This window comes from Cervus canadensis, chromosome 13 (genome assembly GCF_019320065.1).
Source record: "Cervus canadensis isolate Bull #8, Minnesota chromosome 13, ASM1932006v1, whole genome shotgun sequence".
Classification (NCBI taxonomy): Eukaryota; Metazoa; Chordata; class Mammalia; order Artiodactyla; family Cervidae; genus Cervus; species Cervus canadensis.
In genome coordinates, this window is record NC_057398.1 from 44,505,389 (window position 1) to 44,530,410 (window position 25,022).

At 37.5% G+C, this 25,022-nt stretch overlaps 1 protein-coding gene across 5 annotated transcripts in view; it reads right to left on the reverse strand.

Annotated features, from left to right (window-relative positions):
* The window catches only part of PLD5 (phospholipase D family member 5), a 380,018-nt gene that overhangs the window by 156,695 nt on the left and 198,301 nt on the right, over positions 1-25,022 (reverse strand). The window contains exon 1 of one of the 5 annotated variants that reach the window (XM_043486042.1): positions 3,463-3,569. The exons of the other annotated variants lie outside the window; for them this stretch is intronic. Coding sequence (XP_043341977.1) covers positions 3,463-3,506 — 44 coding nt within the window. The 5' untranslated portion in view covers positions 3,507-3,569. Of the gene's footprint in view, positions 1-3,462; positions 3,570-25,022 lie in introns of those variants that run through there. 5 annotated transcript variants of the gene reach the window in all.

Sequence of the window (25,022 nt, forward strand, 5' to 3'; positions counted from 1 at the left end):
TGTTTGGGAAGCCAAAGTGAGAGAGGGTCAAAAAGGTGGAGATGGGATATTTTTATCCACATCAAAGCCTTTGAAGGCAAGATGTTGAAGCTGGATATTTTAATTCTATCCACACTTAAAGTCCAATTATCTATATTAACAGTAGCTAGACATAGCATGAAGAAACGATCCCAGTTAATCAGCAGTGTCGGTCCCCCCTACAACTAAGGAATATATTTTAAAATCAAACAAAAAAAGAATCCCAATAAACAAAATAAAAATAGAACATCATTTAACAAATAGAACCAAGTAGTTTCAATTTTACTTCAATATAAAAGTCATGCTGAGAAAGACAAAGAAAAGAGTCAAGAAGCCCTGATAAACCAAACATACACAGCAACTGATATAGAGTAAATGTAGAGTTCTAAGTGGTTCTGCACCTCCCCTTTCTTCATACCACACACATGGTTTCTGGTAGGCATACCATACAGATTCCCAATTTCTTTTAGAAATCTTTAGAACAGATATTCTTAATCTTGGATGCATGAATAGAATTTAGGGTGACCTGTGAGCTTGATCTTTATTTTCCTTCATCTCTAACTGAAATTTAACATTCCCCTCAGTTACAGACATAGGCAAAAAATGACAGGAATATTAAAAGAAACTGTGACTCTGTTATCATTAAAAATTTTCATACCATGGTACAATTACTACCACTGATATCTCCAAGTATTAATATTTATCACTACTTTGAAATTATGGGCATCATCAGATCTTATTATCTCTTGAATAAGTAGTATAGAATACACATTACTATACCACATTAAAAAAGTATTTTGGATAACTTTATTTTAATGTTACTGGTTTTCTTTGGAATCCTATGTATTTCAATTTATGCATTTAAAACATTATTCATGAAAGGAGTCCATTGGCTTCAGCAGGCTACTAATAGTGTCTATGGCACAAAAAAGTTAAGAAGTACTCATCAGACAGATAATATATCATCTATTCCTTTTTTTCCTACTTCAAACACATTCTTAAAAGTTTTTTTCCCATTGCTGAAGCCTTAGAAGTAGATAAGATTATCGAGAGAGATTTTTAAGAGATGGGAACTGGGTCAAAGCCTAATATGGAAAACATCTAATCATATCTAGCTAAGATCATGACATCTAGCTAAGATCATGGCATCCGGCCCCATCACTGCATGGCAAAAAGATGGGGAAAAAAATGGAAATAGTGACAGATTTCATTTTCTTGGGCTCCAAAATAGCTGTGGATGGTGACTGCAGCCACAAAATTAAAAGACACTTGCTTCTTGGAAGAAAAGCTATGGCAAACCTAGACAGTGTATTAAAAAGCAGAGACATCACTTTACCAACAAAGGTCCGTATAGTCAAACCTATGGTTTATCCAATAGTCACGTACAGATGTGAGATTTGGATCATGAAGAAGCACTGAAGAATTGATGCTTTCGAACTGTGGTACTGGAGAAGACTCTTGAGAGTCCCTTAGACAGCAAGGAGATCAAACAGTCAATCTTAATGGAAATCAGTCCTGAATATTCACTGGAAGGACTGATGCTGAAGCTGAAGCTCCAATACTTTAGCCACCTGATGTGCAGAGCTGACTCATTGGAAAAGACCTTAATGCTGGGAAAGGCTGAAAGGCAGGTGGAGATGTTTGGATGGCATCACTGACTCAATGGACATGAGTTTGAGCAAACTCCAAGAGATAGTGAAGGACAAGGAAGCCTGGCATGCTGCAGTCCATGGAATTGCAAAGAGCCAGACATGACTGAGCAACTAAAGAACAACAAATCACATCTAGAGAACATCTAGAAAACAACCAGAGAAAGTGGGGCAGGTGAAGAAGACAAGAAATTTTTTGAAAGACTAGAAAAGAAGAGTGAAATTTCCTGGAAGTCAAAGAAGATCAAATTTATTATTATTATTTGGTTTTTACTAAATAGAAAAGTAAATCATGAATTTATACTAAATATAAAAATAGAGACACCACCAAAGATCTGGAGACCACACCTATGTTTGGTAATGAATTCTGGGGAAACTCTGCTCACCTCACTTTCCTCCTCTCTCATTTTACCTGGAGAACTTGACTGTTCCTTCTGTAACTCAGCACTTGTTTCCTATACACTGCTAGAAAAGGTCTTTAGAAATCAGCCTTGAAATGACTGGACTTACTTTTGTGACCTATCATTGTATTTCCTTTAACAACCAACAGCGAGCTGCTCTACAGGGTCCTGAATCGAAATAACACACAGAAATAACACAGAGCTCAGTCCCATGGATAGCAGCCCTGTTATACTCTTCTTTCTCAAGCAAGGCAAAAAGTGGGCAGAAATCATCAAAACTCACCTTTGGGCAAATCCCTGAATTCCTGCATGCCTTCTCTAAGTGAATTATGCCCAAAGGCATGGCACTATTTCTGACACCTAATAACAGGGAAAAAGTTGAATATACAGAGACACAAACAGCAAAAATCTTTTTTATGCCTCTTTTGATGGTACTGAGAGACCACTACAAATGATTGAAACTGTGAGTCCAGGGAATTTAGATGGAATAAATATTATATTGTTAATAGATTTTTACAGTAGAATTCTAGCTGCTCTTAGTATGCATTGTACTCTCCAAACTTAATGTGATCATCAACATTTCTCTTTCAGTTCAGGAACAATATCTAACCTTCTCAAAGAAATAGCTGTAGTTTTCTTAAAAGCTACAAAGAAGGGAACCCTGGCATCTGCTAACTTTATTTAAAATTTGGCATGTGTGTTTGTGTTGATAAGCACAAGAATCCTTATAAATTATATTTTCACATACATATGACTTTGCTATTATTATAGAGAAATGTTTAAGACAAAAAGATTTTGAATAAGGTAGACAAAACTCAGCTCTGCCAGTTATTAGCTACATAACCTTCGACAAATGACTAACCTCTTAAAATGTTTCCACTTTTGGAAAAAAAATTATTACTTTTTTAGAGGAGATAATCAATGTAAAGAAAGTGCTTGCTTCGTAGTGAGCACTAAATAATAGATAAATTTTTAAAGTAATTTACAGTCTGAAAACTTATAATTAAAAAAAAATTCTCCAAGTTCTTAAACTGATATAACACAGTTACTAAAAAGAGTCTATATATATTGGTTAAAAGACTCTTATATCTGGGACCTACTTGACATTTTCAGAGAGAATGTGAACTTTATTTCATGTGTGAGTGTAACAGATCATTATTATGAGATGATGATCTACACAGGTGCTTTATAGTCAATTCATTGACATTCATTCTTTAGATCTTGGCTATCTGATGGTACAATCAATGAAGCTGAACAGATGGCCACAACTCATCAATACAATTAGTTTTGCACTCAGAAATAAAATGATACAGGCATTGTACCCTTACTGTGGGTCATCTGGCTATAATTAAAGCCCAGGATTGACAAGGCAAATGTTAATCTTCCCAAAGTACCTTGGAGTCTCTGAGATTGAGGTAGAAGATGTCCTGCTACTCATACGGAAGATTCAATGGCCAGTGCTGGATGTGGAAGTAGTTGATACAGACCTCTTGCGCTGGCTTTAATATAAGTGAGATATATTTTTCTGTAAACAGAAGGAGTGTTACTCACCATCTGGCTCTACAAGGATGGATTCCCTGACCTACATTATATCCTGAAAGGAGCTCAAGGTGCAGACCAGGATGAGGCACTTTGTGCCCTGGGAAAACAGGCAAAACAGGTCATTAGATAGTTAGGCATATTTAGGAGAAGGTTTTTTACGAAGCCAGGCTCTTGCATTTTCCAATACTTGGAAAAGCACTAAAATCACTAACTGTGGTATCTGTTCCTCATGACTAGCAGCAACCTTCTATCAAAATGTATGCTGGATGACACATATTCCTTAGCCAAAATCACACATATCCTGGCCTCTTCCCTACCTCTTTGGAGCATTTCCTCAGAGCTATCTGAGAGGCTGTCTCCTGGGCTATAGTCCTCAGTAAGTCCATAAAAAAAAATGAAACTCACAGCTCTCACGTTGTGCATTTTTTATTTCAGTTGACATTTCATTTTTTCTGAGAATTGGGTCAAGGTGAGTTTACTTGAGAAAGACAGCAGAAAGGATACCAGAAAGGCCTGGCTGACTAACAGGATCCAAATCATTCTTAATCTGGCATAGGGAAGAACATGGCTGAATATTAAAGTAATTAGGGATTTGCCTTAACAATTTTTAGCCAATTTTGAAAAATTTGAAGTCCACAAAAAAGTTGCAGAATAGTACAGTGAATACTATATTTCAAGAAAGACTATTATATATGCTATACATATACATACACAATTTTTAGTAAACCATTTGAGAGTAATGTTAGAGACAGTGGGATAATTCTCTCAATCTTGAGTATGCATTTCTAACAAGGAGGCCAGGTTTCTAAACGAAATACAATTATCACACAGTTAACTACGACATCGTGTGCATGCTCAGTCACTCAGATGTGTCTGACTCTTTGTGACCACCATGGACTGTAGCCCTCCAGGCTCCTTCCTCCATGGGACTTTTCTGGCAAGAATATTGAAGCAGGTTGCCATTTCCTACTCCAGAAGATCTTCCTGACCCAGGGATCCAACCCACATCTCCTGCATTGGTAGGCAGATTCTTTACCACTGTGCCACTTTTATGGTCCTATTATCTAATATTTAAAATCCCACAAATGTTCCAATAATGCCTTCTATTTCTTATTTTTTTTTTTTGGGGATCTAAGATCCAATCAAAGTTTACTCATTGCACTTAGTTGTCATGTCTCTTTAGTTTAGAAGAGTTCCCTAGCCGATTCCTGTTTTGTTTACCATGATGTTGACAATTCAGAAGAGCCCAGGTCAGTTGTTTTGCTAAATACTCCTGGATTTGATTTGCTTGGTTATTGACTCATAAGTATATTTAGGATAAGTATTTTTGGTAGGAACAGTACACACATAATGTGTCCTTCTAAGTGCATCATATGAGGTAGCACATGATATTGGGCTGTCCCACTACTGGTGATGTTAAGTTTGGTCACTTGATCAAGGGGGTGTCTGTTAGATTTTTTCAGTTTGAGCAGGACCATCCTTCCTCTATAGTTAATAAGTGATTTGTGCAGAGGTGCCTTCAGATGGCACAAATGTTTTCTTTCCCAACATTTTACTCACTGATTTGGCTTCTATCCATTTATGATTTGTATCTGAATCTATTTTTATTATACCTGTTGATAATTTTCTATCATTTTTATATATGTTGGTTGGAAGTATTTTGTAAGGAAAATGTTTTTCATGTCCCATCACATCTTTTTACATTTTAAAAAGATACTCATTTTATCAGTATGCAATTATGGATTCTTTTTTAAAAATTCAAAGTGTTATAGTCTGTTACTGCCTTTACTCATTGTGATGCTCAAATTGTTGTATGTATTGCCAATGGAGGCCCCTGGAAGCTGTCTCTTGTGTCTTTTTGATGTTGGTTTCAGTTTTTGATGCTTTCTTATTTTTTGTCACCAAGTGTTTCAATTACACTAATTTTAAAAAATTACTTTATTATCATTATTCATTTATTTCATCTATTTATTTTTGGTCGTACTGGGTCTTCACTGCTGCACACAGGCTTTCTCTAGTTGTGGTGAGTGAGGACTTCTCATTGCAGTGGCTTCTCTTGCTGTGGAATATGGCTCTAGCTGTGGGCTTCAGTAGTTGTGGCACATGGGCCCTAGATTATGTGGGCTTCAGTAGTTGAGGTGCGAGTGCTTAGCTGCCCCTCAGCATGTGGGATCTTCCTGGACTAGGGATCCAATCTGTGTCCCCTGCACCAGCAGGTGGATTCTTAACCACTGGACCACCAGGAAAGCCCTATATTAACTTTTCAGTCAACTTTATGAGACAACAACTGCAGAGAATATGATGATGAGTTTGAGCTGACAATAGCAGATCCCTGTTTGTATAAATCTAAAAAGTTCAGATTAAAGCCTCATTAATTCCTGGTCTATAATTGTATTAAGCAAAGAACAACTATGCTTTTCTTTATGGAGAGTGGTGGTATAGCATGAGAAAGGTTATTATTGTAGCAATTATCCTTTCTTTGTATATTAAAGTTTAAAAGTACTTTCACAGGTAATATCATGCACCATTATCACAAAGAGACACTAAGACAGGCATGCTCTCAATTTTGGAGATGAAGAGAGCCAGGCTCCTAGTGGCCAGATGTCACCCAGTTGGACAGAAAGCTACACAGAAGGGATTTAAACTCAGGTCTGTCTGAGCTCATGTGCATTGCCCAACACTAGGTTAGGTCCTGGTCTTATCTGAGAAGGTTCTCCACATCCTTTGGGTCTATGGAAGCAACAGGTAGAGTGATGTTGAAGAACAGAAGCTGCTGCACTAGAGGGAAGGTCAGCTTGGCTTGAGATCTGAACTTTGTCTGGAGAAGAGGTGAAGATGCTCCTCGCTCTACACTCCACTCTGTCCATGTCAGCAAGGATACCTACAGTGACAGAAAAGCCATTGTCCATGGCTCAATACTTCTTGATACTGGCCTAGAAAGGAAGAAACCATCAGAGGAGAAAGGAGCCAGAGTGCATAAAGACAAAAAAGAAAAAGAAAGGTACAACACATGCATCTACCTTTTGATATTTTACCAATATAAGATGTGAACAAAGAAGTAGGGAGCTCATGGATGAAAAGACCCTGACACTGTCCTCAGAAACACACAGTAGGAAGCCAGATGATTGAAAATGAAATGGCTAAAGTGCAAAAGGCCTAATGGAAAAACAGATTTGCATGCAAGTCAGTTATTACCCTTTGACATCTGTCAATAGAGTAATTATACTACTACCATTAATACTTTAACTGAACAATATTCAATTGAGGGCTGATTTTGTGTCCAGCATTAGGTTAAGATTTACTAAATTAATTAATGTTTACAAGAATTTGTAGAAGCAGGTACTGTAATTATTCCCATCTGGGGGATGAAGAAACTGAGAAATAGAGAAGTTTAAGTAATGTGTCCAAGGGTTAGTGTGTGATGGAGCCTGGGTAGGATGATTGCTGACTATATCCTCTTAACCATTATGTTCCGCTGTCACTTCCAATTTTCAAAGCAAAAAAAAAAAAAAAAAACCCAGGCAGAGGTATAAAACGCAACTTACTTCCCACATTCTCAATGTATCTTCAATGAATCACATCCATAAATACCCTGGGGGATGAATTCGTAACAGGAAATGTTAGAGAGACAAGCAGAGTCCTTTTCTGTTAGGATTTATTCTCTCACAGTCTGCATTTTCATTTCTGTGTTTTTGTTTTCTTTTGTTTATTTTACAAAAGACACAATCTTCAACCATAATTTATAAAAAAATTTTATTTTATATTGGAGTATAGTTGGCATCACCAACTCACAGACATGAGTTTGAGCAAACTCCAGGAGATGGTGAAGGACAGGGAAGCCTGGTGTGCTGCAGTATGTGGTGTCGCAGAGAGTCAGACATGACTTAGCAACTGAAGAACAACAACAATAATTGACTTACAATGCTGTGTTAGTTTGAAAATGAAACTATTACAGCAAAATGATTCAGTTACACATATTCATATATCTATTATTTTCCAAATTCTTTTCCATTTAAGATATTACAGAATACTGAGGAGAGTTCCCTGTGCTATATACAGTAAGCCCTTGTTGATTATCATTTTAAACATACTGGTGTAAATGTGTTAATCCTAATTTATCCCTCCCCTACATCTTTTCCCTATGGTAACCATAAGTTTGTTTTCTAAGTCTCTGAGTCTATTTCTGTTCTGTAAATATGTTCCTTTATATCATGTTTTAGATTCCACATCCAAGCAAAATCATATGATATTTATCTTTCTCCATCTGACTTACTTCAAACTTGGTATGATAATCTCTAGGTATATCCATGTTGCTGCAAATGGCATTGCTTCATGATTTTAATATCTGAATAATATTCCATTGTATATATGTACCATATCTTCATTATCCATTCCTCTGTCGATTGGATTTAAGTAGCTTCCATGTCCTGGCTATTGTAAGCAGCGTTGCAATGAACATTGGGGGCATGTATCTTTTTGAATTATGATTTTCTCCATATATATGCCCAGAAGTGGGACTGTGGGATGAAATGGTAGCTCTATTTTTAGTTTTTTAAGGAACCTCCATACTGTTCTCCATAGTGGTTGCACCAATTTACATGCTCACCCACAGTGTAGTTGCTTTAGTGGTAAGGTTAGGTTGTTTGAGATTTTTCTTGTTACCTGAGGTAAGACTGTATTGCTATCAACTTCCCTCTCATAACTGTTTCTGCTGCATCCCATAGGTTTTGGATCATTATGCTTTCATTTTAGTTTATCTCTAGGTTTTTTTTTAAAATTTCTTCAGTGGTTATTTTAGTATTGGTTATTGGTATTTAGTATATTGGTTATTTAGCAATTGGTTACTTAGTAGCATATTGTTTAGCCTCCATGTGTTTGTGTTTCCTAAAGTTTTTTTCTTGTAGTTGATTTCTAGTCTCAGCATTGTGGTTGGAAAAGATGCTTGACATAATTTCAATTTTTAAAAACTTATTAAGCCTCACTTTGTGACCCCTCATGTGGTCAATTCTGGAGAATATTCAATGCGCACTTGAAAAGAATGTGTATTCTGCTACTTTTTGCTCTACAAATTTCAATTAAATCCATTTGTCTAATGTATTATTTAAGGCCCATGTTTCCTTATTGATTTTCTGTTTGGAAGATCTGTCCATTGAAGAAAGTGGGGTGTTAAAGTCCCCTACTATTGTATAACTGTTGATTTTTCCTTTTATGGCTGTTAATATTTGCCTTATGAATTAAGGTGCTCCAATGTTGGGTTCATAAATATTTACAATTGTTACATCTTCTTCTTGGATTGACCCCTTGATCATTACATACTGTCCTACCTTATCTGTTGTAACAGTCTTTATTTTAAAGTCGATTTTGTTAGATATGAGTATTGTGACTACAGCTTTCTTTTGATTTCCATTTGCATGGAATACCTTTTTCCATCCCCACATTTTTAGTCTGTCTGTGTCCCTAGATCTGAAGTGGGTCTCTTGTAGACAACATATAGATGGGTTTTGTTTTTGTATTCATTCAGCCAATCTATGTCTTTTGTTTGGAGCATTTGATCTGTTTTTGTTTAAAGTAATTATTGATATGTATGTTCTATTGCCATTTTGTTCATTGTTTTGGGTTTGCTTTTGTAGCTTTTCTTCTCTTCCTCTTTTGATCTCTTCTCTTGTGATTTGATGACTAACTTTAGTGTTGTGTTTACATTCCTATTTTTCTTTTGTGTTTGTGCATCTATTGTAGCTTTTTGGGTTGTGTTTACCATGAGGTTTTGATATAGCAGTCATATATAGACAAGCTTGTTTTAAGTTGCTGGTCTCTTAATTTCAAATGCACATCCAATATTCTGCATTTGCAATCTCCTCTTTTCATGATTGCTGGTTTTGTGATTATGTTTGTGTATGGATAATTTCCTACATTTATTTTATGTTTGCCTTTATTGGTGAGCTATCCCATTTGTAATTTTGTTTCTACTTGTGACCTTTTTTTTTTTTCTCCCCTGCCTAGAGAAGTTCCCTTAGCATTTGTTGTAAAGCTGGTTTGGTAGTGCTGAATTCTCTTAGCTTTTGCTTGTCTGTAAAGCTTTTGATTTCTGCATTGAATCTGAACAAGAGCCTTGCTGTATTCTTGGTTGAAGGTTTTTCCCTTTCATCATTTAAGATATATCATGTTACTGCATTCTGACTGAAAAAAATCTGCTGATAATCTTATGGGAATGCCCTAGCATAATATTTGTTGCTTTCCGTATTTTCTCTGTTTAATTTTTGTCAGTATGATCACGATGTGTCTCAGCATCCTTCTCCTTGGGTTTATCCTGCCAGGGCCTCTCTGTGCTTCCTGGATTTGGGTTATTCTTTCCTTCCCGATGTTAGGAAAGTTTTGAGGTATTATCTCTTCAAATAGTTGCTCAGATCCCTTTTCTTTTGTCCTTCTGGGACTCCAATAATGTGAAAGTTGGTATATTTGATGTTGTACCAGAAAAATCTGTATGCAGGTCAAGAAGCAACAGTCAGAACCAGACATGGAACAATGAACTAGAAAGGAGTGTGTCAAGGCTGTATATTGTCACCCTGCTTATTTAACTTATATGCAGAGTACATCATGAGAAATGCCAGGCTGGATGAAGCACAAGTTGGAATCAAGATCGCTGGGATACATACCAATAACCTCAGCTATGCAGATGACAGCACCCTAATGGCAGAAGATGAAGAGGAACTAAAGAGCCTTTTGATGAAAGTCAAAAAGAAGAGTAAAAAAGCTGGCTTAAAATTCAACATTCAAAAATCTAAGATCATGGCATCTGGTCCCATCACTTCATGGAAAATAGATGGGAAAAAATGTAAACAGTGGCAGATTTTATTTTCTTGGGCTCCAAACTCACTATGGACAGTGACTGTACCCATGAAATTAAAAGATGCTTGCTCCTTGGAAGAAAAGCTATGACAACCTAAACAACATATTCAAAAGCAGAGACATCACTTTGCTGACAAAGGTCCATATAATCAAAGCAATGGTTTTTCCAGTAGTCATGTATGGATGTGAGAGTTGGACCATAAAAAAGCTGAGTGCCAAAGAATTGTTGCTTTTGAACTGTGGTGTTGGAGAAGACTTTTGAGAATCCCCTGGACAGCAAGGAGATCAAACCAGTCAATCCTAAAGGAAATCAACCCTGAATATTCATTGAAAGGACTGTTGCTGAAGCTGAAGCTCCAATACTTTGGCCACCTGACTCAAGGAGCTGACTTACTGGAAAAGACCCTGATGCTGGGAAAGACTGAAGGCAATAGAAGAGGGTGGTAGAAAATTGAGATGGTTAGGTAATACCCCCACACAAATGTGGCATTTGATCTTCTTACAATGGACCAGACAGACACTACTATCCTGAACCATGTCCATTCCACAAAGCTTACATTCAAGGAATTCCCTGTGGTTCATATGGAACATCCTTTTGCTGCAGCTGGCTCTTTCTGGCAGGAGTCAGAGGCCAAGCTGTGAAACTGCTCTGAAAGCAAGAAGTGGCAGCCTCTATCCAGTGTTAGTCTGAATGGAGCCTATGCCTCACTGCCTGCATAAACAAGTGTTTACCCCTCAAAAAGAAGAACATAGAAATTAAAATTCAAATATGTTCCATAAACAAACTAACTCACCCACTATGTAACAAACAGAAAACCTTACTCATACCAAGGAAAATATAAGTTTGTTAACATACATAAATTTATGTACACAAGCATGAATACCTAAAAGGTACAGACTGAAAACATTAAGTTTCAGTAAAACTTAACTCATCCCATGAAATCTTTTTATGACATCTACACATATCCAATCCTTGGTCAGGAAATGGCATTTTCCATTAATTTTTGATAGAGAAATCATATCAAGCTTTTCAGAGGAGGAATCAAGGAGTTATGAGATGTGGGCTCTTGACTAACTTTCACCATTATCAGTTCATAGAGCAAAGTTAAGTTGCATGGCTGATTTACTCCTGATGAGAGATTAAAATGTCACTAAAAGGATACCCCAGGTGCTAACAGTGCATGTGTTCTGGAGACAGAATATTAAGCCAAATATTCCTATGTTTTAATTATTTTAGCAGTACACAGCACTATGTAGGCCTGAACGAACTTCTTTGTGTAGCTGATCTCTATCTGCCAAAAAGATGTGGTCAACTCAGAAAAATGTGAAATTAGGAAATGGACAAAATCATAAACACTAGAAACTCTTCTAATATATACATGAATATCCATATATCTGTTGCAAAATGATAGAACAAAATATATACACAGAGAGAGCACTGCCCCCCAGTTTTTGACACAGAGCTCCTGAAACCCTTGTAAGGTACTAAGATGAGTGACAGTAGTGTTTTTTGTTCTAGGTGACTCCTGGTGAGTGTCTGGGCAAGGCTTGGTCACTAGAAAGACTAAGGCATGAGCAGAAGCTTGGAATCTTCACCCTTGCCCTCCATTCTCTTGAGAAGGAATAAGGACTGAAAACAGAGCTAATGATTGGTCAAGTCTATGTGATGAAACCACTAATAAAAATACCAATAGTATGGAGTTTGAATTTTCAGGTGGGTGTATGGGGAGAGTGGTCCAACCCAACAGCACTTGGACAGAAGTTCCTGTACTCCGGACTCCTCCAGACTTCACGCTATGTATCTTTTTATCTGGCTGTTCATCTGTATCCTTTACCACATGCTTTAATAAACTGGTAAACATAAGTGCTTCCATGAGTTTTGTGGGCTGCTCTAGCAAGTAACAGAATCCAAGGGGAAGAGGTCATGGGAACCTCTGATTTGTAGTCAAGTTGGACAAAAGTTATGGCCAAGCCTGGGCACCTACTACTTGGTATTGCCGTCTTAAATAAGGAGCAGTCTGTGGGACAGTGTTCTTCACCTGTGGGACCTGATGCCATTTCCAGGTAGGCAGTGTCAGAATTGAGTTAAATTGTAGGACACTCAGCTGGTGTTGCACAGAAATGCTGGGGGTGGAAAACCCCCACACAATTGGTGCCCCAAAGTGAAGTGTTCTGTATGATAGGAGACATATTGGAGGGGCTGTTTTCTTTCCTAATATATCTGTATATTGAAAAATGGCAAAAATGATGATGATGATAGTAAAACTGCCATTTATTACGTCCATGTGCTATAAGTACTGTGCAGACATGATCATATTACACTACCGTGTGACACAGGTATTACTAGTCCTATATTTTAAGATGAAGACAGTGAGGCTTGGGGAAACAGTGTAAGAAGTCCAAAGTCACATGGTAGTAGAAGAATCAGTTTTCAGTTTTCTTTAGAAGAATTGTTTCCTCTGGTGCCAAAATCTGCCCCCCTCAACATGTACCCCTTGGAAGCCCCTCTCTTGTGTATGCATATGACCTTGCAAGGACAACAGTGAAAATCCAGTCTTGGTGCTGACTGGGTCAGTATAAGAGTGAAGTACTATCACCAATAAACTTGGTGAACTAGGTTTCTCCTCCATCTTTCTTTACTAAATAAACATATATTTACTACTTCTACTTATGACTGTCTATACTCCATCAATACTCTGATGGATTTTCGATCCTGCAATGGTCACATTAATTAGCCAAATCTATCTTCAGTTTTCTCCAGCAGCTGTTATCAATCCTCTAAGAGTGTTCAATGCTCCAAGGTGTATAATGTCTCTACTTGAACTCCTGATGAATTTAGATATATTTTAAAACTTATGAGCTCTATTATAAAGTATGATAGAGTCACTAGGTATTATAGACACAAGGAAAATGAACATCAAAGTGCTATTTTCTTATTAATATGTAAACATTTAAATAATGAAAAATAAACCTTTCACTAATATCCACATTATAATTAACTTCTTAATTTAAGTAGTATCCTAGAAGCTATAAATTTGGGTTTCAATCACCTTATATTTTATATTTGTTCTCATTGCAACTAGTCTATGAAAAACTTCAGTCTTGAAATTCTTTAATCTTGGAAATTTAATTTATAAGGTATAACTAGAATCTGCACAGGAGACATTAGTGTTTAAGAAAAAGAATGCTAAACTAAGAGTCACAGGAACTTGGTTCTAGGCCAGTCTGTTTCTACTCAAATTGTTTCTTTGAAAACAACTTCACTCACCAACAAACTGACAAGGACCTTAGAGGTACAATGTAAGGTCCCTTCCCAAGTAAAAATTTTAAATTATACATTTTAAAACTCAGAAAACCATTTAAACTCACTAATTTTATTACAAGTTGTATGTATATATATACATAGATATTATATGTAATATCAGAAATAATTTGCTATTATGAAATCACAGTTAAATGTAAGCAATACACTTTCAGTTTAAAGCATGTCAAATGAGAGGGAAAAACATGAAAATCTAAACATCTTAATGTTTTCAAACTATTATTATTAGAAATAGCTTAAGCAATTAGTTATTTTTAAGTATTTAAAACCTTTCAACATACTTCCTAAACTTTATCCCATAGGAAAATAGTAAGCCTAATCTCTCAAGTTCAGAAAAATAAAAGAAACTTTGACTTTCCTTGAAGCTACCTAAAATATTTTAGATAGAGGGCTTGTTATCAAAATAGAGCTATCCCTAGAAAAATCTGCAAAGAATATGGGGTAGGTGGGCAATACTTGCCAGGACCCAGAGATCAGAGTCCACTCTGTTATCCCGTTGTGTCTGCATGGCACAGCAAATATTATTTACCAAACATTTGCTCTTCCATCTCCATGTTTAATGACTTCCTCCATTTTGAAGGAGGAGGAACTTGGTTGGACACGACTGAGCATACACACACATATGGAATTTAAGGGGAAGACTTCAGCCATTTTTGGCGAGTTACTCAGTTTTTCTGGGTTTCTCCTATGTATCCATGTTATTAAACTTTTGTTTGACTTTTCTTGTTAATCTGTCTGTCAACTTAATTCTTAGACCAGTCAGAAAAACCTAAAAGGATAGAGGATAAATTTCTTCCTCTCTGACACTGGTCAAGTTTAAGGATGAAAATGGAAATTTTCAAGGCTTTTATTATTATTTAATATGGAATTTTAAGCAAGGTCCTCTCTTAGTGGAATAAATAATTTATTGGGTTTTTTTTTTTTATTTTTATAGTGTGGAAAAATATTTTACCTGGAGAAGGTCAAAGAGAACATCTTGCTATGCAAAATCTGAATCAGGATAATAGCACTCTTAACAGTTCTTTTAGTGTCCACACTTAAATGTCAAAGCTTACTTGGTTATAGGATTGATTTTTTTTCTGCAAAAAGTCACCCTCAGCAGGAGCTCTAAACCCAAAGCATTCGTATGTGGCTGTGGCATAAGTCAGCAGCAATAATGATAGCAAAATGTTGTCAAGTATTAGAGTCTCCATTGCAGCAAGATTGTCAGCACCATCTCATGTTCCCTAAACATGTGCTGTGAGCAGGTAGTCCATAATTTTGATACTTGTCTCATCCACTTTCTTCTACAAGTGGTGCACAGACATATGTGACCCCTATCTCTTGAAATCTTCCCAGAGAGACCAATGAGATTCTTTCACTTCTCTTCTAGCATACTTAATAAAACCAAATCCTCCTGCATTTAATGGTTGTTAGCAGTGCCTTAAAGAAAAAAAAAAAAGTCACATCTGTTTCTTAGCCCTCCCTCCCCTATAACATAAACAATGAGGACTGCTTCTCTAGGGAAGCAAAAAGTTTCCTTTTTTCAATTCACAGGAACAGATGTGGTCAGAACACTTAGCTTCTGTGCACCAAGAAGAGGCAGGTGGCTAGCCTTTTGGTATCAAATAAATAGTAATTTGCAACTGAAATACCAGGATCAAGAGAATGTCACAAATCTGTGTTCAGTGTATATTGCCCCCACAGAGAGTTAGTGATGGAAGAGATTGTGAGATTCAGTACTTTGATTCTTAGTTTAAGAGGAAAGAAACTGAGGTAGAGAGAGATCGCATTGCTTTTCAAGGTAGCAGGGCAAGCCTGAGGCAGACCTGGGGCTGGTTTGAACTCAGGCTTCCAGAACTGCTGCCAAGTGCTCTTTATTCACCAAACTGATCCATAACCTTTATTTGAAACTCCTAGGTCCAAGTCTGTCTATAATGTATTTACTATAAACAAATAATCAAAAACACTCATATCTTTACAGTGAAAATGTGAATATTCACTCCAAGCAGGATAAAGACCTTCAGTAGCCAAATGCTAGTTTAGGTAAGATTTTGCCACCACAAGTTATTAAGGAAATTTTTATTTTTGTATTTAAGGTGTTTTCCTTTCAATTTTTTGAGATTTTATTTTTTATTTATTTAAAAAAATTTTTATTGGGGGCATAGTTGATTTACAATGCTTTGTTAGTTTTAGGTGTACAGCCAAGTGAATCTGTTACACATAAACATATATTCACTTTTCTTTATATTCTTCCCCCATGTAAGCCATTACAGAGTATTTAGAGTTCCCTTACTATACGTTAGGTCATTACTGCAGGCACGCTCAGTCACTAAGTCATGTCCAACTCTTTGTGACCCTATGGACTGTAGCCCGCCGGGTCCTCTGTCCATGGGATTTTCCAGGCAAGAATAAGGAGTGGGGTGCCATTCCCTCCTCCAGGGTATCTTCCCGACCAGGGATCAAACCTGAGTCTCCTGCATTACAGGCTGATTCTTTACCACTGAACCACCAGGGAAGCTCACCCTGACACATACATATTACTATAAATAAAATAGATAACTAATAATGACCTGGGCTGCCCAGCTGGCTCAGGGATAAAGACTCTGCCTACCAATGTAAAGAGCCAGGTTTGATCCCCGGGTTGGGAAGATCCCTTGGAGGAGGACATGGCAACCCACTCCAGTACTCTTGCCTGGAGAATTCCATCGACAAAGGAGCCCAGCGGGCCACAGTCCATAGGGTCGCACAGAGTCGGACACAACTGAAGTGACTAAGCAGCCACAGCATGTATGTGTCAATCCCAATCTTCAATTTATACTCCCCCATTACTCCCCAGGGACCCTAAATTTATTTTCTACATCTGTAACTCTATTTCTGTTCTATAGATAAGTTCATTTGTAGCCCTTTCTTAGTTTCCAAAATTGCAGATGACATTACATCATACAACTATGCTTCTATTATAAGGAGAGGTCCTATACAACTACGCTTTCATTATAAGGAGAGGGAAAAATCTTCAAGCATTTTAAACCAGCACATCTGTTATAACACAATGGTTAACAGCAGTTCAAACATCTAGAGGCCTAATTAAAAGATAGATGGCTTCATTCTACTCCCGTAGCTTCTGATTCAGGAAGTCTGGGTTGAGGCAGAGAATTTTCACTTCTAACCAGCTTATAAAGATTTGTTTTGTTCCTTGGGCCTTTTCTGAGTGATGCTGATACTTCTGGCCCAGGATCACATTTTGAGAATCACTGGTTAAGAGAACAAGACTTATACTGATGGACCTGTGTTCAAGTCTACTATCTTGTAGCCATTTATAGACAAATTACATAGTGCCCGCTGAGAAATCCACTGATAATCTTATGGAGGATCCTTGGTATGTGATAAGTTACTTTTCTCTTGTTACTTTCAAGATTATATATCCTTGGCTCTTGGTTGTTTTTTAAAAATAATTTTATTTATTTAATTATTTGTTAATTTCTGGTTGTTCTGGGTCTTTGTTTCTGGGCAGGCTTTCTCCAGTTGCAGTGAGTGGGGCTACTCTCCACTTGTGATGCATGAATTTCTCATTGCAATGGCTTCTCTTGTTGTGGAGCACAGGCTCTAGGGCACATGGACTTCACTAGTTGCAGCACATGGGCTGAGTAGTTGTGGCCCACAGGCTCTAGAGAACAGGCTCAATAGTTGTGGCACACAAGCTCAATTGCTCCATGGCATGCAGAATCTTCCCAGATCAGGGAATGAAACTGTGTCTCCTGCAGTGGGAGGCAAATTCCTTAACACTGAGCCACCAGGGAAGCCCTCAGCTGTTTTGAGTCTCTGAGTTTATTTTATTCTGCTTGGAGTTCACTGGGCATCTTGTATTTGTATATCCACATCTTCCCTTAAATTTAGGACATTTTCAGTCACTCTTTCTTCAAATAATCTCAAATAATCTTCAAGTCCCTGTCTTTCTTCTCCTTCTGAGATGCCCAGAATGCACACATTGGTTCATTTGATGGTGTCCCACAAGTCTTTCTGGTTCTGTTCACTTTTCCTCATTCTTCTTATTTTCTGCTCCTCAGACTTGATAATTTCCAATGACTTGTCTTTAAGTTCACTGACTGTTTCTTCTGCCTGATGAAGCCTGCTGTTGAACCCCTCTAGTGAAATTTTCAATTCAGTTATTGTATTTTTCAGCTCCAGAATTTGTCTCTCGTTTATATTTTTTCTCTTTGTTGATATTCTCAATTTGTTCATGTATCATTTTTCTGATATCCATTAGTTCTTTGAGCATATTTAATAGAGTTTTTTTTTTAATGTTTTGTCCAATGACTGTTTTTCTTCAGGGATGGTTTCATCTGATCCTCTAAATGAAAATGTTGTCCTGTTTCTTTGTATGCTTTGAGATATTTTGCTGAAAACTGGACGTTTGAAAAAATAGTCACCTCTCCCAATCTTTGCAGATTGGCTCCAGGAAGGGAAAGACTTTACAAATCAGTCCAGGATTAATCAGATACATTTTCTCAGAGCTTTTCTGGAATGCATCTTCTCTGGGCCTGTGTATATACCACCCCACCCCACCCCCACCTTTTTTTTTTCTGTTTCCCCTTTATCAATGGCTGGTTTTAAATGTCTCAATTTCCTCAAAGGTCTCTCAACCCTGCTTTTTCTTATTGTATTCCTCAATCAATAGTCTCTTGCCTCAGGCCTCTGCAGTTTCCTTGTGGTTCTCAAGAGCCACTCTACTGTTTCCTGTGGTTTTCTCTAACCTGAAATCTGAGTGGTACCATATTTCAGCTTGCTGAGCTTCTAGTTAAGCAAAACCAGTTCTTCAGGCAGCCCTCAGATAGCTTAGAACACTGCAAATTCAGTCCACTGCACCCTCTCTAGTTTGTGGAAGGGAATAGTAACTGGGTTACTACTTCCCCAAAACTACACCATGTCACTACACTGGGGGCAGGGTGAGGCAAGGGTGACTTAAACATACCACAAGCACCCAACTATTCTGCATGTCGGTAATTCTTGATTAAGCATTCACTTCGCTGCTTTAGATTTTTGATTTCAAGAATTCCTATAAAATTATTTTAGCCAATCTCTAGTTATTTATTTGATGTTTCCATGAGAGCTTCCTATGCAAACTGGAGGGTGTGGATGAAGTTGCCTAGTCCGCCACTTTTCTGATGTCCTTATTACATAATTCCTTAAGCCCCAGTTCCTTATAGAGACTACTCCACAAAGGTTGTTAAGATGATTAAATGAGATGATGTACAGAAATATTTAGCACAAAACTCTGCATAGAGTAAAAGTTCAATAAATTTTGACCGACTATCATTGTCATAAAAAACAGTATAATCACAGATTACATTCCTTATTTACATTGTTGGAAGACTTCAAGGTGAGTGACAGAGTGTTGGGCTTTGTACAACATGAACCTCCCCAGCAGTCCTACAAATATCAGTTGCCTAATCCATGCCTATCTTCTATAATGCTATTTTGTATCCATTATCCATTGAAAGTAGATGTCACTGAATATCTAAAGCAGCTTTTTTATTCTCATGTTTCAGGTTTTCTACATCTTGCTTATTCATGACTTTTAACAGAAGTTTTCATTCCCATCACCTATCTGAAGGTCTAGAGAATTTTCTCTAGTGGCAATGTGAGAAAGCTGCATGTAGACATAAGTTTCACTTTTAATATGGGTCTAGTCAGTTTTATATTTTAAAAATGAAACTTATCATATTCTCAGTGGTAAAGAATCTGTCTGCCAGTGCAAGGACATTGTAGGTTCAATCTCTGGGTCAGGAAAATCCCCTGGAGGAGGAAATGCCAACCCACTCCAGTATTCTTGCCTGGAGAATCCCATGGACAGAGGATCCTGGTGGGCTACAGTCCATAGAGTCACAAAGAGTCAGACATGACTGAGCGACTAAGCACACACTTAGTACTGAACAGTTTTAATTTTAACACACTCATGCATTAAAAAAAAAACAACAGTAGAAGTCCTCTCTAGAGAACACCACTTCACGCCGATCTTATACTGTCAAGACATTGCTAATCCAGTGGATTGCAAAGCTATCTTTGAAAATCACCTTGGGATAATACAACCTTGGGGCAGGACAGGATGGTAAGATGTGTAACTTGGAGAAATTGTCCAAGCTAGATGTCAAAAGCTTATTTCAAAGAATTAGTAATAACCTGGTAGTCAAGAAGCAACCAGCAGGAGAACAAGGAAGATGAGCCTTTTGGCCTAGGCTGCTGCAATTGCTCAAAGGAGACTCATACTTCAGAGGAAGTCAACTGACTATTGAAGCAGCCCAACCAGTGTCACAAGAATTACTGAATTCATTGCCTCAGGGATTGGTTTTGGGATGTGCACCCCAGAAACCTGATTTGGTCAGCACATTGAAATTTGGATGCTTTCCAATATGGAACTGCATTAGCCAAGCTCAAAGAGATTCAAGTCAGATAACCTTGTGTTAATCTCCCGTAGCCCGGAACGAACAGGTAGTTCTGGCAAATTTATATCCTCTCTGGTGACAAGCTACAGAGAAGTTCAAAGAATGAACATCTTTTGTAAGAATGTGCAAGTTTGTTAGTTGCTCAGTCATGTCTGACTCTTTGCAACCTTGTGGACTTTAGCCCGCCAGGCTCCTCTATCCATGAAATTCTCCAGGCAAGAATACTGGAGTGGATAGCCATTCCCTTCTCCAGGGGATTTTCTTGACTCAAGGATCAAACCCAGGTCTCCTGCTTTGCAGGCAGATTCTTTACTATCTGAGCCACCAGGGAATGGAGTCAATAAAAAGTAAAGATCATTGTTGTTGTTGTTCAACCCCTAAGTTGTGTCCGACTCTGTGACCCCATGGACTGAGGCACACCAGGCTCCCCTGTCCTTCACTATTTCCTGAAGTTTGCTCAAATTCATGTCCATTCAGTTGATGATGCTATCAAACCATCTCATCCTCTGCTGCCCCCTTTTTCTTTTGCTCTCAATCTTTCCTGGCATCAGGGTCTTTTCCAATGTTCTTTGCATCAGGTGGTCAAAGAACTGGAGCTTCAGCTTCAGCATCAGTCCTTCCAATGAATATCCAGGATTGATTTCCTTTAGGATTGACTGGCTTGATCTTGCTGTCCAAGGGACTTCCAAGAGTCTTCTCCAGCACCACAGTTTGAAAGCCCAATTGGAAAGATCATTCGTTTTCAGAAATATCTCTCATTTCTTGAATCATCTCACCCAGTACAGGAACTAATTTGCCAAAGAGGTTTCTAGTTTCCTGGACAAAGAAATCTGTTCCCTCCTATCCAGGGCTTCCCTTTGTGCCCCTTCTGTTTCCACTGCAGATTGACTTCCTATTCCTTCTCTTACTTTTCCTTCAAAAAAAAATACAATTTCCTACTTGAAATTCTAATCACACAATAGCTCTGCTCTGCTGAAAATACATCCAGATCACCTTGATTGGAGTTTTTGGATGTTTAGTCCTATAGCTATATATAACCTATAACTATTCAGTTATGTAATATTTGCAGATAGGTCTCTTGACACCCTCCAACAGATGGCCCCTAATTTTGATTGCTTTACTAATTTATCTTATCTTCACAAACACTTTTTGGAAGTTGAGAGAGTAACTTCACTAAGCCCTTCTTGCATGCCAACAGATACAAAAACCACATTTTAAAGTCTAATCATTTAAAAAATTAAAACATCGAGATTTCTCTGCAGAAATACTGCATAATTTCTCTAAATTAAATGCAACCCCAAACAACACATAGACGAGCTGAGAATTCTCCTTATTATGTTATGTGTGATTTGGTCAAGCATTTAGTTACCTACGTGAGGATTTACATATGCTAATATGTAGCTAGCATTGCTATGACTGCTGCGAATGACTGAAAATCCCATGGGATGGGGTTTTTCCCCTTCTCACAGTCAACAACTTTAATCTGGACTCTATGCTGCCATGGTTTTCTCACAGAAAAAATAAAAGACTGTAAGGTAGGCACCAAAGCTTAAATAACTAGGTGAAACCAGTGACTCAAATAAAAACTGTATTGGAAAGGATGGCACTTTAAGTTCCTTTTGGAAATAGATGGAACTTAACAAATAATATTGGAAAAAACAATTGCCTAATAAGTTGTACATTTTTTGGTAGATATATTTGTTGAGTCAACAAACATTTAGTAAGTACCCACAGTGGGTCGAAAACTATACTAGACTGGGGAAATGTGGATGAAACTGCAGTTCTGCTCTTCAGGCTGACTCACCTACCTAATATATGGACAGTCTTCAACGCTCCTTGGAGCTCTAGGATTCATACTTCTAACTTGAAATAATGCATTTCTAATGGGTACTGAGATACTCAGGTACTCAGCTCCAGCTGCACTGACAATTTTTTTGCATGTATTATTCAACCTCTTCATTCTCTTTGATTCTCTCTGCTGATTTCATGTTGAAATCAGCTTACTCTGGTGTGTAAGTTTTAGAATCAGAAGGACCTGCTTTAAAATTCTACTTACCCTGGGAAAATTACCTAGACAAGTGGGCCTCGGTTCTTTGCAAATTGGAATTCAACACATGGTTAATAGGTCTGAAGTGAGAAGTACAACCAACGGCTAAGTCAAAGTCACTTTCCACTCGGGTTATTTTGGTAAAGTACTTACCTCCTCCATGTCTATGATTATTTTCTTACGTGTGAAAAGGGGAAAGAATCATCTTCCATAGGACCCATGCAAGGAGTAAATAACATAATGCATGTAAAATGTTTATACAGTGTCTAGTATATAGGACTCACGAAATAAATGCCAGTTATAATTATTATTAGATCATTAAATGACTTACTACATTTTTAAGCACTTAGCACACTTATTTTAGGGAAGCAAATTCCAAAGATAGCATTTTGTTTTCAATATAGTTTATAACAGAGGCATCCATCAGTAGAGCTGCCTACCTCAGGAAACAGTGTGTATTATCACTATAAACAGCCAAAAAGATGTTCATGGTTTTCAGTTAAAGCTGGGAAGAAGGGTCTCTTGTACCAGAAAGACCCTGCATGCAATGATTTTTAGGCTTCTTCTCAACTTTAGTTTTCCTCACTCCATGACTTATATTTGTCTTGTTTAGAAATGCTACTGTTATTAGCATTGAAGTAACATCAAAAACCTTATTCTTACAAAGAATCTATAATTGGGAAATACTCAACAATTTATCTAATTTTTCTTCCAGAAATATGTAAGTCCACCCTCCTTCCTGCTTCTCTTATTTTAACAGTTATAAAGAAAAGCTCAAAACAAAGTCAGTTGCCTCATTTCAGAATATACTGTGATTTTCTTTAAATATTTTTGTGTCCTGTTCATTTTTTCAATTTTGTGACATAAGAATCATGTTCTTGGTTAGCTCTGATTCTGGTGATAATATTATGAACTAGGTCATAAGTTAGTTAAAAAAAATATTGTGTCCACAGCTAAGACTCTCATATCAAAAAAAGAAAAAAAAAAACACACAAAACTTGGCCATGTTTTGCATTCGAAATAAACTTTTCCCTCTATTCTGGGGCAATCATGAGATGTTTTTGAGAAAGGTGGCACCATGAATACTAGCAAGGAAAAGGACCATGGAGAGAATAAGAGTCAAGGGCCTGACCACCTGACTGTTAGGCCATCCCCTTGATAGAGGATAATTGACAGATCATTTCCCACTTGTTTCTCAATGGCTCTGGTAAGCTGTTACTGGGAAAGGGGTCCTGGGTACCTGGTCAAGGAAATATTTAAAAGCTTGCTTTGACTGATGCTTTTATCTGTAGCTTGAAAAGGGCGGTTTGGGGATATAGGTATCAGTATATTCTTGAAGAGTGGCTTACCTAAGAAGAAGAAACACTTAGAAAGGAATAATATTGGCACCATCTGGGACAAAAGGATGTGCCCTGCGGATACGAAGAAAAGTGTGACAAAGGAAGGCTGGGTCCAAATCCCCTTCTGTGCCAGATAAAGAAGTCAGGGAAGGTGACTCACAAGGAGCGTATTCACTGCAATACTGGGACCTTGAATGTTCCTTTGTGGGGAGAAGAGGTTTGCAAGGTGTTTTTCAGATGCCTCCGTTGTCCTGCCAAATGCTGCCAGTGAGCACTGCCAAGACCTGGACACTCTTGGTCCTGTTCCCAAACAAAGTATGCAGAGGGGCAGAAAGAAAGACAGCTCAGTAACCAGATGGCCCTTATGCTTTGCTAGGCAAGCTGTTTATTTTTGCATTTAATTTATATGGAACTACTTTTGTACACTGAAAATCCCTAAGTAGGATTGTGGGGTACCTGCCCTAGGGAAGTGTTAAATTCACTAGTACAGAAAAAGGAGTTTTTTTTCTCTCTCTCTCTTTTTTTTTTTTTTTTGGTAACAGCGGGAATACTGGTTTTAATTAGAAAATGGGGGGAAAGGTGTCAAAAAGAGAAAAGGGAAGGAAATGATAGAGAAAAGTAATGTTTTCCACACAGTGTTAGGAGAGATTAAAAAGTAAAATCACCTAGTCTTAGGACATCATTGGGGGTGGATGTGAAAGCAAATGAGTCTATTTTGTTGAGCTGAGTCCCTGAGTGGTCCTGAAGGGCTAAGGCTCTGAACCAAGAGGCGGGGGAGAGGCTCCAAATAGACCCTCCTGGAATACAGATGTCTTCAGCCCTAATTTGGAGTTATCAAGTTATAAGAGCATGCACAGTGAAATTAAAGAAAAATAACCCCGTCACTTTCTAACAATTATCTATTCTATCTATCTATGCAGCTGTCTTCCTTCTAGACTCTAAGCTCCACTAGGGCAATACTGAATTGCCCATTTTTATTTTGTCAAGGAAAAAAAAAATCTTACAATTTCAATCTAACATCATTTTTAACATCCCACCTCCCCAATAAAAAACATACCATCCCAGGATAAAAATAGTCTTTCTCAAGAAATCTCAGACTGATTTCTATCAGCAATGATTATATATAATTTCTATAAATATACACTAATGCCAATAAATGCATACATATGTGTGCATGTATATATATGCTATATATATGTCTATGTGGTATATATTTATAAACATGTATATGCACACTCTGATATACATGGATATGCTTGAGATGTAAGTACAAAAAATTTAATATACCCTTTATTCATGGTATTATATGGTAGGTGATAATTTTTTCAAGTGGGCCAACTGGGGGGTTCATGTTGAACAGTGTTACTTGAAATACAGCTCTAATAGATAACTTGTGGACAATTTTAAAGCATGTTCTAAATATATACTTATACAT